The 14,818-nt window shown below is 43.0% G+C and overlaps 1 protein-coding gene across 2 annotated transcripts in view; it reads left to right on the top strand.

The window, feature by feature from the left end:
- The window catches only part of SYK (spleen associated tyrosine kinase), a 63,857-nt gene extending 58,892 nt beyond the window's left edge, over positions 1 to 4,965 (top strand). For both annotated transcript variants that reach the window (XM_084834039.1, XM_084834038.1), the window contains 2 exons: positions 641 to 753; positions 2,032 to 4,965. In XM_084834039.1, coding sequence (XP_084690165.1) covers positions 641 to 753; positions 2,032 to 2,104 — 186 coding nt within the window. In that variant the 3' untranslated portion in view covers positions 2,105 to 4,965. The remainder of the gene's footprint in view (positions 1 to 640; positions 754 to 2,031) is intronic.
- The last annotated feature ends 9,853 nt before the right edge of the window (positions 4,966 to 14,818 follow it).

Genomic DNA, 14,818 nt, shown 5'->3' with positions numbered 1-14,818 from the left:
TGAGAATCCTCTTCTCTCGGGGAGTGGGATGCCCCACCCCACTTACCCCCTGAAATGGATCTGGACCATTTCATGTCTACAACACCCAACACTATACAATTGTGACAGAAAACAACAGTAAAGGAATGTTCCATGCAAACCTATTGCTACAAGGAAGGCAAAAACTGTGAGGACTAACAGCTAGTCATGCCCACAGGTACTCCATTAATTGGTGACTAAAAGTGGTCCATAGCAGTCTAAAAGTTAAGGAGGGCAGGTTCAGGATGTCTGGACTGGTACTGACTGAAGCCACATGGAAGCTCTTATTAAATGCTCTGGAATCAGACTAGTGAGGGAACTTCCCCTCTTAGGTCAGCTTCCCTGGGCTCTGCCCCTGGGAATCAAATATCATTGCTGATTGTCCCTAGGGGAGCTCTTAGCATGCTGCATGGCTGTGCAGCCTCTTGGGCCAGCTGGCCATGCAGCCAGAGCAATTACCCAGTCTGCTCTCTTCACCCCACCCTGGCACCTGTACAACAGCACAAATGGAATCCCCAGGTAAGCAGGGACCTGGGCTTGTATTGTTCCTATTTCAGTTGGAGCCAGAGCCATCATCCTGATACTTTTCTTGGTCTATAATAGATTTGTCACTCTATTGCAGGGTATGAAAGGAGGGGAGGTTGCTCAGATGATTGAAAGAGGAGAACGAATGGATTGTCCATCAGGCTGCCCACCTGAGATCTATGAGTTAATGAAAATGTGTTGGACATATGAGTGAGTATAATCATATTCATGTTTTTTCTGAGAAAAACATTAGTTGTCTTGATTCAGGTTTTCTCTCTCCACTCCGTTTTTGTTTCTCCCCCCCCCCCCATGTTTTAAACCATGGGTTATGAATTGTTTCCACTAATTAGGATTAACCACAGTTTGTCCAGATTTGGACAACGCTGTAAACAAAAGCAAAAGCTTCTGAACTCTTCCTCACAGTCACACTGGAGGGAGAGAGTGGAAACCTGAGGCTTCCTAGGCTCTTTCTGTTTGTGCTAAACTATGGTTTAAGGTTATATCTGAACCAGCCCACGGTGATGCTCTTCCCATGTCAGCACACAAGCATAGAACCATTCCATCAGTAACAAGGGTGTCATAAATCATTGCAACAGCAATCTTCGTATTCTTCCTATCACTTCACCAAATCTGTACCAGTGAAATGCAATTAAGTTTTTGTTCCAACTGGAGCACAGCAGTCCTGGTGACAGTAGTTGAGGATATGGGAGACAACCCCAGGTAGACAGTGGACCACTGCATGATTGTTCCATGCATACCTAGAATGGACTAATCTGAAGTACAGTCCTTGGTCAAGGGCCCTTCAAATGTTTAGGCTGAGGTCTATATATTTCTCTGAAAGATGCTGCCTGATGTAAGGGAACACTATGGATGCACCTCCAGTTCCACTCCTGGAGTTCAAGGGAGGCCCAAGAACTGGCTCATGCCTCCTAACCTCCACAAGTGCTCTCCAAAAGTGCAAAGTAGACTCTTTTTTATATCCCACTGAGAACGTCCTTTATATATGACATCTTATCATATCCATTATCTACTTCATGTGGTGAGGAGGGGACAGTGGTGGCAGCTTGGACTCTGTTGCTGAGGTCTAGTGGCAGGATTTGTGCATTGCCCTCTGGTGGCCCCATCTTGTAGCTCCACAAAATGCTGGTCAGTGAGATTTCCCCCATTTTACATTAAACAAAAGCACATTTTGTGGCATTTATCTACATTTGTGGTCAAGACTCACCTCCAAAATATTTAATCTGCTATATAGTATTTTGCCTGGCCACTGTTGCTGCCATTGCTGTGGGAGAACTATTAGGTTATGTGATAAGGAGTTGGTTGATGCACAGTAATTGAAGCTGTTACATGACAACAGGATCCCAAATCACTGTTTAGTAAGCTGGTATAAGGGAGATAAAAGGCAGCCTGGAAATTGCTGAAGAGGCCTTCAATAACAAGGAAGCAAAGAGTTACGTGCGTACCAAAACATTTGTTTCTCTTTTCCAGTGTTGATGATCGGCCATCATTTTCTACAGTTGAGTTAAGGCTGCGCAACTCCTACTATGACATTGCACAATAAGTGCACTGTGGACTTGTATTCTTTTACAAACATCAATATACCACAGGAGACAACAAGAATTTTCACCTTTTCAAAACAACCTGTGACAGTACTAAAATGCTCTCCAGCATAACTATTGAGAAAAGAGCTTTGCTATGGAATTGCCTTGCTGCTTTTCAGAATATTTCCACGTCTAAAGTAACATTTTGAAATGGTCAGGTTCTAGTAAGTGTTTTGGACTTCAGTTTTGCTTTTAATCTTTTGACTATAGGCTGGTATGGACTTTGCCAGGGGTCTGAGCCCTCCTGTAAGAACATTTCCTGCTTTCAGTAAGGTCAGGAGATCTTCAGCGTTTTATTTTGTACTTGCTCTTTATGGGATATTGATACCACCACTTCCCTTGGGACTCTCAAAGCTAGGCTTGATTCTGCAGTCTGTTTCCTGCAATAGAAACATACTGCATCCACTGCCTTGGTCTTGGTCTGTATACCTAAAGCAGAGGATGTATTATGTATCCTCTGCACATTTACTAGAGAGTAAGTCCCATTGACTTACTTCTGAGTGTACATATTTAAGACAGCAGTGTAAATCAGTTTCACAGTAAGAAAAAACAGATGAACTAACATCAGCACTTAAGCTCAATCCTACGCATATCAGGCCCTGTACTCAAGAGCCAGCATTAGATCCTAGAATCTGTATCTTTTAGATGTGCTATATGTTACAGTCCCAACTTGTAGGCTGCTAAAATGTCCTTTAATGGGAAGACACCCCAGCATGACGTTTTCAAAAAATGTGCTGGGCAGATCTATCCAATCACACACATCTCCAGACAACCACTGCGCATCCCAGGAATTGGTTTGCTCTGGCAGGGAGGTGCTGGGTGTGCTTGAGCTGGTGAATAAAATAAGGGCTTTCAAATATTGCACCCACAAAGGCTTCTCAGTGCCCTGCATATATAGTCTAGCATTTGGAATGGCCCTTAGAACCTGCATTATTGGGACTGTTTATCTCTGTAGTGCTAGCTGGCAAATACAGTTCCTCTGGATTTCCATTCCTTACCACTAATAGAGCCTCTGGATTTAGGGTGCTTCCTAATTAGGCTTTGATTGTGCAATCACCTTGCCTCATTCATGGAATTTTACAAGGGATAGGGGGGTCCAGACATAATTGTCTTCTATTTGTAAGCCTCCTGTGTTTGGCCACTGCTTCTTCCGTCTTTTTTCTTACTACAGAAATTCAGTTAAGGAAGAAAAGATGAGTAAGCTGCACTGTGTCTTTTGACTGGTATCACGAGTAGCTGTTTTTATGGAAGCACCCATAATAGCTGGAGATTCTAGGACTGGAGCTTACTGGAATGCATGAGCTTATGCACTGCCTGTCTATAAACAATGCTAGATCCATTCTGCAGCCTTCTGCTGAATTTTTTGAAAGGCTTTGTACTTGGTATTCTTTTAAAGCTCTTAGAGGTTTGTTGTCTTAATTGTAGCCATGTAGTCCAGCGACAATTGTAGCCCTATGTCCTGTCATGAAGACTTAGGAATAGGAAGAGACTAAGTTACGCTACAGAGGTATGAGTTGTTGTTTTTAATTCTGAAGCATAAGTCACTTTGACTTGAACTTAATATTTTACATATTTCTTTAGGAATGTAAATATTATTAATGTGTATTCTATAATAATTGAATTGAATAAGGCTTTGAATAATTGAATTCAATAAGCAGTGCTGAATTACGCTGTTTTGCTATTTTTATATACTTCTCAGGAATCATAATAGATGGCTACAAGTGTTTTTTCTGTTTCCATTGCAAAATAAAATGGTGATGTAGCGTAATTCAAAACCACTTGTAGTTTCTGTATAATAAATATGATCAGTGTTTGCACCATAGTTTCTTGGTGGGAGGAAGCTAAATATCAACATTTCTTATGCACACATTGATGGAATATAAATCTAGTAATGGAGTTTGTACGAAAGACTCCCACTTCAGTTTGTATGATAGTGGTCAAAATCCATGATTTCTTCTTCTGAAAGTTTGATGTAAGTAGCTAGGTTGAAGGAGAGAGATATAAATGTCTATTTCTTGCCTACCTTAGCAATTTTTAAAGGAATCTTAACTCAAATATATTTTATGTTAAATCATGTTTATGATAAAATCCTAGACTTCAGTCCTGGACAGTCTTCAGAATTGGCCTATATTGTGTTTTGCAGATGGGAGTATGAATGATAGGGGTGATGCAGAATTTCTCCTTTGGGGTCTCAAAGACAATTCAGTGGTCACCTAAAATTTATATTACTTTGCAAAGTCAGGCCCACTTTGATTTAGGGGGCAATCTTCCAGATATCCCCCATTTTTCCTGGTGGCTCAACAGGGAAACAGGACACCATGTTTCCATTTGGCTTCATTGACAGAGAAGGAATACAAGGAGACCCCCAGTCCCCAAACACACACGTGTGCATACATACATGTGCACACATTCATCATCAACTTCTTCCTTTAGGAATACTTACCATGAAAGCTTTAAATATACACAAGCAAGTGAAAGGGGAGAGTTGCTATAGAAATCTGCCTCCCCATCTTGCATGCAGAAGCCTTAGTAACAGGTGTGCTCCTTTTACCACCAGATGCCACAATTATGGAAGTTCACTCTGCAATGGCAGTAAATGGAGAACCAGTACAGTCTTCTTTTATATGTAAGCAGAGCATTAGAATACAAACAATACATCCAGAAATATTAGCACTAAATCCTATGAATACAGAACATCATTTAATGCATTTTTAAAATGCAGTTTTGTTTTATCATCCACTGATATACCGAAAAATGTTTCTATTATATTTCCCATTGTCTACATTTTGATTTTTTTAAAAAAACAAACATCTGTTTAGCTAATTTTTCTGGCTGGTTGTCTTTCTTGGTCAAGTTCTTCAGCTTCTGTGCTCAGTACCATTTTATATCAGAAGAACTCCCACAGATAGTGAAGGAATTGCATTAGGAATATGGTATTCCACACATGTATACCTGCCATAGCCCAAACTGTACTTATTATCCAATATTAGCATGGCCAGCAGCTGCCTAGGCCTTCCTAATTGGCTGATGAAGCACTTATTATACAGTATTTGAGTGACCCAGATCAAGAGTGCAGAAAGGTGAAGCACAAGTAACTTGGAGCCTAGTCCTCAGGAAAGGTGTCCTGCATAAGCCCAGGGTTGTGTTGTGTTTATTATATTATGTAGGAGTGCAGAATACACTCCATCTGTTGTACCAGGTGCAAAATTCAACTGCTTGAGAATTTTAGCTTTCACTTTTTAAAAATGAAACAGCTGAAATATATACTGACACTGTATTGGCAGTGCCTACTGAAATCTCTAAGGCCAGAGAGGTGACTAGGAACATTGCAAGCTGCCTTATACCTAGTTGGGCTATTGGGGTCTGCACTGACAAGCAGTGGCCCTCTAGTGTTTCAGAAGTGGTCTTTCTCAGGCTTACCTAGAGATGACTGGGATTTAACCTGGGACCTTCTGCAAGCAAAGCATGTAATCTATCATTGAGCTGCAGCTGAATAACTTCCAGAGTTGATGCTAGGGCTTCAAGGCCCTGTCTTAACTCCTTGTTCCTCTCTATGATGAGGAACGTCAGCAAGTATGCAGAGTAGTCAAATGGCAGAACAAATGTAGTATATTTTTTTCTGTTTTGCATATTTTAACTAATGTATGCAGGTTACAGAATTGATCTTGGGGCAGAATTTTAATTTTTTTTTTTTTTTAGTATGCAGGACACACAGCCCTGCAAGAATCCCAACAGAATAAATAGTAGGAAAGGTATGAATTTGGGAATGTGGGATTGCATGGCCAATCATCATTGGCAATGGTGGCTGGGGTGACTGGAATGTATTCCAACACATCCGGGGCCACCAGGTTGGGAAAAGCTGTTCTACCTTAAATTGCTAGTAAATATTTTACTTCAGTGTATTGCCTTTCTCTGTTTCATGGGCAGGGCAATCCTGTGTTGCCACTATGCCTGCAGTTGCTAATGCTTGCCGACATAATATAGCTGTGGTCCAAGCAGCAAAGGAGAAAGCAAAAGAAAACCAATACAAATGAGATAATATAGCAACACTGGTAGACACTCTACACTGTCCATGGCCACTCAACAATGACAGCATGACCACAAATAGCCTGCAGACAGCCACCCTTCTACCAGGTAGACAGGGCCACACAGAGAAAGGAAGGCTGATGTTCCAGTTGCAATAGCAAGACAGCGCCAAAGCATGTTGCATCTTAAGTATACATAGTGAATCTATGGGATCCCAGCTGAAGAGCTCAAAACCTCCTGGAAGAAAAATACTTCTCCACGGACACTACTGCAAACAACATTGGTAAGGGTGGCCCTGCGTACGTACAGCTCTGTACATGTAGGTTCTCTGCATTAGCAGCATTCCCACAGGCAAAGAAAGCCTATGGAGGGGGCTCTTCTCAACAGCTGTATAGTCTCTGATTATGATGGTGTTTGTGCCTCCCTCCAGCTCACCACAGCCTACTGGCTCCTCCTGTCTGCATAGAAGTACTAGCAGGATCTACGGAACTCTGGAGCCTGAGACAGCCTGTCATATAAGGAGGCATATTTCTCTCAAATTACATGTCCAAGAGTTTCCTGTACAGACCTTCCCTCTTTAAGAAGACAGCCTGGATCAGCAGCTCACTGTTTGGAATGTTGCTAGTTCTGTTCTAACATGGCTTCTAGTTGACTCCAGCATATCACACAAGGTCTGGATATAAATGGAAATATGTTTGAACAAGCATCCTCAAAAATGATCTACAATTTAGGAAGCAATAAAACAATTAGGGTAAGTAAACTGGTGAAGATAAATAATATCCAAAAAGTCTTACAGTGTTACCTTATACAGGCTACAGACATACAGTCATTAAGCAATAGAAGAGAGTAAAAGTTGTTCAATCATATCATTCAGTGCCAGAAATGATCAAACACATTTCAACCAAAGGTCTTCAGTGATCTAGTATATAAAAAGGTATATGAATATACTTTTATAAATTTGTTTTCAGGACTGCTACAGTTCCTTGCCTTTTTCAGAATTATGTATTCACAGTGGAGCCTAAGGCCCCTTTGCGTTTGACAGTACATAGATAAGCATATGCTTTTGCACGTGTATATATTATTTTTGGTTTGGCAAGGTCCATGAATTTGTGTCTGAATTGGTGAGGGTTTTTTTTAAACATATATCTGTTTTATCATATTTAGGAAGCGGTATTTTAAATAATAAACTTGTTTTTATAATTGCAGGTGGAGACACTGCGGTATTCTATATTGTCAGTAAGTGTGAGAGGCTTGCACTGAAATGTGTGTGTGTGTGTGTGTATATATATATAAGTTTTTAAGGGTGCAATCCTATGCATGTTTACATGGAAAAAAGTCCTACAACTTCCAGTGTCCCTCCAGCCAGTCAGGTTGGTTGAGGCACACTGGGAACTGTAGGACTTTTTCTGTCTAAACATGCATAGGATTGCACGCTAAACATACTTTTTCATGTACCTTTTTATATATTAGACCACTGAAGAAAACTTATGGTCAAAACGGTTATTTCTTGTGTTGAATGATATGTTATGTTGCTTAATGACTGCATGTTTGTAGCCTGTATAGATAAAGTAACATTATCAGACTTTTTGGATATTATTCATCTTCATCAGTTTACTTATCCCAATTATTTTATTGCTTCTTGATTTTGGATTGGGATATATTTCCTGTTTGGTATGATCTAACATTCAGGGCGCAATCCTATAGCATGGCTAGCTGGGGCATGCTGGGAGTTGTAGGACTTTCTTCAGTCTAAACATGCATAGGATGGCTCCCTTAAACACATTTTTCCTTCATGGTAATGGGCTTATAGCCCAAGTTGGGCCCCTTTAGAATTTAGCTGAAATCTCCCTTCCCTACACCCTTCCATGTTTGGCCCCTGTTATTAATCAGAGCCCCTTATGTATTCCTTATATTCAGTATGTCCATACTAATAGTGTTATTAGCTCTAAAGTGTAAGGAATGCATTTGACCAACAGATGGCAGTCTTTTAATATATATTATTCCTTTGTTCTGTATTTTTTTCTTCCCAGTATTGCTGCTGCTGTTGTTAGTGAACTGCAAACTTTCAGCAGAATCATGAATGCTTTGTAAAAAAAAATGCATCATCATCTGAGTAAAGTCCTGCATTGTCAGTCCTTGATATACTGTTCTTCAATACCTTAATTAAGGACTCAGATGGATGCCTGTGCAGATCATGCTGCTGTGTAAAGATGCTTTTGAAATAGGGTACAAATGCAATGACAACATGAAAAATTCCATATAGAAAAGAAATGCAAAGTATCTGTGGAAAGAAGATGCACTGAAGTTGTACTACAGGAGTGGAGAATGTGTTGTTGGACTGCAACTCCCATCAGCTCCCATGATGAAGGATGATGGGAAATTTCAGTTGAATATCTTTGGGGGGATCACACATTTTGCCACCCTTTTCGCAGACTGTGGGCTTCTTCACATGGAGCTTTTATTCTGCTATTGAGATTGGTTACTCATGAAAGTTTGTGGGTCCTTTAGATGTTGTCGTCAACCTCCAGGGCATCTCCTGCAATAAATGGTCTTTATTCTGTTTTTTAAAAGATCAGAGATAATGAGCTATCAAATTACAGTGTTTGAGTTCTGAGTTCCCACCATGAAAAAGGAAAAGCTGCAAAAAGAGGAGCTAGACCAATGAAACATGTGGAAGACTCAGATAAGGGAGGGAAGGTAGGGGAAAGGAAGCACGTGTAAAGGAGTCCGTCATGATCCTGCATTTAAAATGGAAGCAGAAAGCCCTGTTTTAAGTTAGAGATTTTAGGCTGCTGTAGAGATGCTCTGTGTTGTTGAGGGTGCATTTTGGTGATTCTGTAGGGCACAAACTGGGGCAAAGTGTTCATCCCACTTGGCAAGTGGCACTGTTCATGTTTCCTGCTACCATTCAGCACTGTTTTCTTTGAATGCGTTACATCCAGATGATACCACATTGAGGGCTGAAAAAACAGATTGCTGCTTCTGCCCTCCTTCTGATTTGGCTTAATGAGGATGCCACATTGCCATGTCAACATAAAGTCAGATCGGAGCAAGGGAAATAATAGAGAGTGATGTTTCTTGCTCCCAGTCTGATGTCTCTTCTTGGTAGAAAGCATATCAACAAGTGGCTGCAGTGAATAAGGTACAAGTGGGGATGCATGTCATAAATCTTTCACACCCCTAACTCTCCCTGTTGAGCTGACTCCCCTTTAGAATAAAAACCCTATTCAAGCATTCCCCCTTGCCCTATAAACAATCACATGAAGGGAAGAGCAGGACCATACCTGTTGGTCCTACTCTCACCATTGCAGCCCTGCTCCAACCCATACACATGTTGTGGGGAGTCTACTCTTTGCAGGGTGGCCATGTGACCTACTTTACTGAGAATAGGCCTCTATATGAAGGCATCCACTATGTGAAGGGCTGTCCAGCCTAATTCTGGTGTAAAGATAAAGAGCCCTAAGAAGGAAGAGCAGGGAGGGACCTTGAAGTTGGCCACCAACAGTTAGCAGCTGGACAGCAGACTGACAGGTCACCTGGTCACAGTTACCCTAACAACAGTGAGATGCAGTGTATCTTCTCCCAGGTGTTTGATGGCATATGATAGGTCTTCTTAATGGTAGTTTTTTATAGAGTCCTGGTAGTTTATTGATGTTTTATTGTGTTGTGAATCACCCAGCAAGCTTTGGCTATTGGACAGTATAGAAATTTAATAAATGAATAAATGATGAATTTCTATTTAAAGTATAGTAATTATTTCCAAATGTGGATCTCTACTTATAAATTAGCACATGCAAATATTATGCAAATTTGTGTCCTCTTTTTTGGTGCTACATTTCCTCTTTTTGGGTGATGTGCAAATGGGCCCCAATTCTATGCGCATAAGTTCACCCTGCCATGTGTAACCCTGTGTCATCAGAGTTCTATATTATGGAGGGAGCTGACACACACCTACAGCAGGCTCTGGTCTTCCAACATGTGTGATGGGGGGGCAGGGATGACAGAGGCACAGTAGACAGGTCGGGGCCAGCAGGCACTCAGGCGACTGTTAATGGTGTGATAAAATGTTTTCCAAACAGGGCTAAAAACAGTGAACATTCTACTGTAAGACTTCAATAAATGTTAAATAACAACGGTTATATAAATAAATAAATAAATAAATAAATAAATAAATAAATAAGCGAGCCAGCCAAGGGCACAATCCTATTAGATTCATCCTCGGTACTCATAAGCCTCCGAACTGCAATGCTTACAAGTGTCCAGTGCAGAGCGGGAGGTGCATCGTTTCTCCTGCTCTGCTTTTTAGCTAGATGGGTTTTCGGGGAGGAAGAGGGACGGAGCATGGGGATGGCTGGGGATAGCTCATATCCCCCCTTCCCCAGTCACCTCCCTGCCCACCAGGATGCCCCCTTTTCCGCCTCTCCGAGTTTGAATTCGCAAGGGGAAGGGGAGCTCAGACTCCTAGGTCTGAGGTTGGAGTGCTGTCTCTGGCCTTGGATCCAGGAATCCAAAAAATCCTATGGCCCCCCAGCCGCTGTCTGGGGCCGCAGGTTTGTGCTTCCAGGTGCATTTTATTTATTTATTTATTTATTTAATGTATTCATCTATTTATTTATTTATTAAATGTATTAGTCGCTCATCTGGCTGGTCACCCAGCCACTCTGGGTGATGTACAACAATAGAAACAATTTAAAACAATAAAATTCTAGATTAAAAACATCATATTTCTAAATTTTCCCTAGCCCACCCCAAATGCCTGCCTGAACAACCATGTTTTTAATGCGTGGCAGAAGCTCATTAAAGAGGGGGCATGTGGAGTTCTCTAGGGAGGGAGTTCCACAGAGTGGGGGCCACCACAGAGAAGGCCCTCTCCCTTATCCTCACCAGCCTAGCTGTCCTGGCTGTTGGGACAGAGAGAAGGCCATCCGAGGCTGATCTTGTTGAGCGGCCTGTCTGGTGTTGGTGGTGGCGCTCCTTGAGACAGGCTGGGCCGGAATCATCAAAACTAACACCTTGAATTTGGCCCGGAAAACAACGTAACCAGTGCAACTCCTTCAGCACTGGAGTGATGTGATCTCGCCGGTGGCTGCCTTTAATTAGGCAAGCCCCCGCATTCTGTACCAGCTGCAGCTTTTGAACCATCTTTAAGGGTAACCTCACGTAGAGCACATTACAGTAGTCTAAACAAGAGGAGACCAGGGCATGTACTACCGATGGGAGCAGATGGTCGAGAAGGTAGGGGTGCAGCCGCTGTATCGGATGGAGTTGGTACAGTGCTGTCTGGCTCACGGCTGACACCTGAGCCTCCATGGACAGCTGGGAGTCTAAAATGACCCCCAGGCTGCAGATCTGGTCTTTCAAGGGTAGCCGTACCCCATTCAACACCAGGTCAATATCCCCCAACCTCCTCTTGTCTCCCACCAAAAGTACCTCGGTCTTGTCAGGGTTCAGCTTAAGCTTATTCCTCCCCATCCAGCCACCGTCTCCAGACATTTGGACATGGATTCTACAGCCAACCCTGGTGAAGATTTGAATGAGAGGTAGAGCTGCGTGTCATCCGCATATTGATGACACCACACCCCAAACCTCCTGATAGCCCCCAGCGGCCTCACATAGATGTTAAATAGCATCGGGGAGAGGATGGAACCTTGTGGCACCCCACAAGTGAGCGGCCACAGGTCCGACACCTCTCCCAGTGTTACCCTCTGGTACCTGCCGGAGAGGAAGGACCGGAACCACCGTAATACGATGTCTCCAATGCCCAACCCCTCCAGGCGGTCCAGGAGGATACCGTGGTCAACAGTATCAAAAGCCACTGAGAGGTCGAGGAGAACAAGGAAGGAGCATTCGCCCCTATCCAGATGCATGCTGAAGGATCTATGGTAGTAAGGCAGCAAATGGGGAGACCCTTGGGACCAGCTTGGATCCAGTGCTGACCAGTACCTATATCTAAATAGTCAAAACAAGTGGAGGCCCAGTGTGGTGTGGTACTTAGAGTGTCAGACTGGGACTCAGAAAACCCGGGTTCTCATCCCCACTTGGCCATGAAGCTCATTGGGTGGGATAAAAATTCAGTAAGTCAATAAATACCTAAGACCGTCAGACACCCAACCCTTTGCCCATGCATTTGTGCTGGAGACTGTGGGAGGCCTTCCCCCCTCTTGAACAAAAAAACCCATTGAAGCTAGAGGCCTCAGTCTAATATTATGGTATATGAACATAGCATGCAAAAATGTGCATGCATCATCCTTTAAAAGAATCATGTTGATCAGCTGTTTGTTAGGAAGAAGGGAATGGGGATGAGTGAATACATTCCCGCACTCATTCCTCCCAAATGGCTGGTTGGTGGGATTCCAGCTCCTTTTAAAGGGCTACATAGCTATAGCCCCTGCTGTTGGTTTGCCTTATGTAACCTTCATTCATTCATTCATTCATTCCATTTCTATGCTGTCTTGCCTGTAGCATTTCTTGTTTGCAGTTCTCAGTCTAGCTAGGGACATGTCTGTAAGTGTGCTTCCATGCATATGGCTCCGGGCTCAATCAGGGCAAATATGGCTACATTCGCTGCAAATGAAATAATGTTTAATGTACACAGATAACTAAGCATTGTTACATGTTGTTGGATCTCAGGATCTCAACCTAGCAACATAAGAATAGCAGGACAAGCATGGAGGGGTGTGTTTCAACCATTTTATTCTAGTTTGTCAGTCATGTTTGTCTTTATTCCTACTTGGGGGGAGGGGGAGATGAAGAAAGGCAATTGTTGCAGGAAGCAAGGAGGAAAATCCACAGCCTAACTAGTATCTATGAACTGATATATCTGCTTGGCATTGACAGCATAAAAACATTGATTTGCCGTGGAAAACGGAGTTCTCAGATAATGTCCTCTGATTGTCCAAAAAAGCTATCATACTAGATGAGACAATGTCCTATTATCATTTAATTTCCATGTGCTTTGCTTGAAGTATTGTACAAGCAGGACATAATGTACTAAAACAAGCAGCTCTGAGAATGGTTGCTCTGCGTTCCCTACTCAAGCGGCTCAGCCATAAAGTGCAACACAGATCTCTCTCTCTCTCTCTGTCTCTCTCTCTCTCTCTCGTCCCATATATTCCTGTTTTATTTCTTGCCTTTTCACTGCTGTTCACTTACTCTGGTATACATTTTCTTTGGCAGGTCATCAGCAGCACAAGCTTGTACTTTTACAGCTTGCAAAGTGTAAATGGAATGAAAGATGGAGGCTGGGTTCGCTTGTCACTTTAAGCCATGATGATTTATAAGCTACTCACAGACAGGGTTCACTCAACACGCTAACCCACCATAGGTTATTGTATTGTCTGAACGCAGGCATTTCCGCAGTGTGGGCACTGTATCCCCCAAATGATCGGGCAAATAAGCTACTGTGCATAGCTTATTTTCCCCACCTTCACCCCTCCTCTCTCTACAGTCATCCCACTTGGCCAGGATAGTATCCCATCTTCCTTTGAGTTGGAAACCAAATCCTAGTGTCCCCTGGGCCGCCACTACGTCACCTGCATCTCTCCAATTGGCCTGTCTCACGCTAGGAGCATATTCTCCTGTCTCTGCTGGATCCCCACCATTATCGGCGTGTTGCCAATTGTTAACTACTTTTCCGCTCCCCCACCCCCCCACCCAACCAGTGGCACCCTGATCCTCATGGCATTCCTTCCTGCTCCCACTGCCTCTTCCTTCTGCCGCCCACTTCCCAGCCAGTTTTCAAAGCCGTTCCCTTATTCCCACCCATGTGCACCAAAAGAGGGGTGTGGACTCTCCTCTTGACACTCCTTTTGCTCCCCAATCCCTTCATCTTCCCTTCTCAGAGCACAATCTGTTGCTAGGCAGATCTCAGGAACAGAGATCTGCTGGCTGGAGCAGAGCGGGGGAAGCTGTTTTGACCGCTCTTGTCAAGAGCTTCTGTAGGTGATCTTTAAGCCACTGTGGAGCGCCAGATGACACGATAAGCCATGATGGTTTAAATAAACCTCACTGCAGACCATGGCTTATCAGGGTGGCTTATTTTGGCTTAATAAGCCACTATGGCTGGGGAAAACCGTTTGCAGTTGACACAATAAACCATGGTGGTTTATAAGCTACTGTGAATAGCTTATAAACCACTATGGCTTAAGGTGACATACAAACCCAGCCAGAGAGAGGATGGTATCAGTAGAAGAGCTGTGTCACACCAGTAGTTTTAGTTCAGTTCACTTTTCAATCTCTAGTTCAGTTCACTTTGCAATCTCTCTTGTTGTCACAATCAGCTTTTGTGCTTGAGGCCCAACTTCACGTTTTAGGGGACCATGGCAAGCTGCCTTTGGCAGACACTCTCCTGTATGCACCAGTCCCCGGTAGTTTACTAGTTGGCACGGGGGAAACCTGCTTACTTGGGACATGCTTTGGATTCATTGGAATCCTGAATCGAATCGGTCTGATTTGGAATGATTTGGAAGAAGTCTGAATCAAAGTGGGACTCCTCCAAAGCAAAGTCTGAACCCTCCCAAAGTTTTGTTAGCAACTCGGATTTGGAGGACCACAGAGACCCAGACAGACTTCGAATCGGTCTGAGGCACATTGGGCTGTTTTCAGAGTTGCCAAATTTGGGTCTAAACTGATTCTCTACTGAACTGACA

The sequence above is a fragment of the Heloderma suspectum genome, chromosome 2 (genome assembly GCF_057233095.1).
Source record: "Heloderma suspectum isolate Gila_16-S chromosome 2, 16-S_ref, whole genome shotgun sequence".
Classification (NCBI taxonomy): domain Eukaryota; kingdom Metazoa; phylum Chordata; class Lepidosauria; order Squamata; family Helodermatidae; genus Heloderma; species Heloderma suspectum.
The sequence above is the reverse complement of the archived record's forward strand: the minus strand, read 5'-3'. Positions and strand labels throughout refer to the sequence as shown.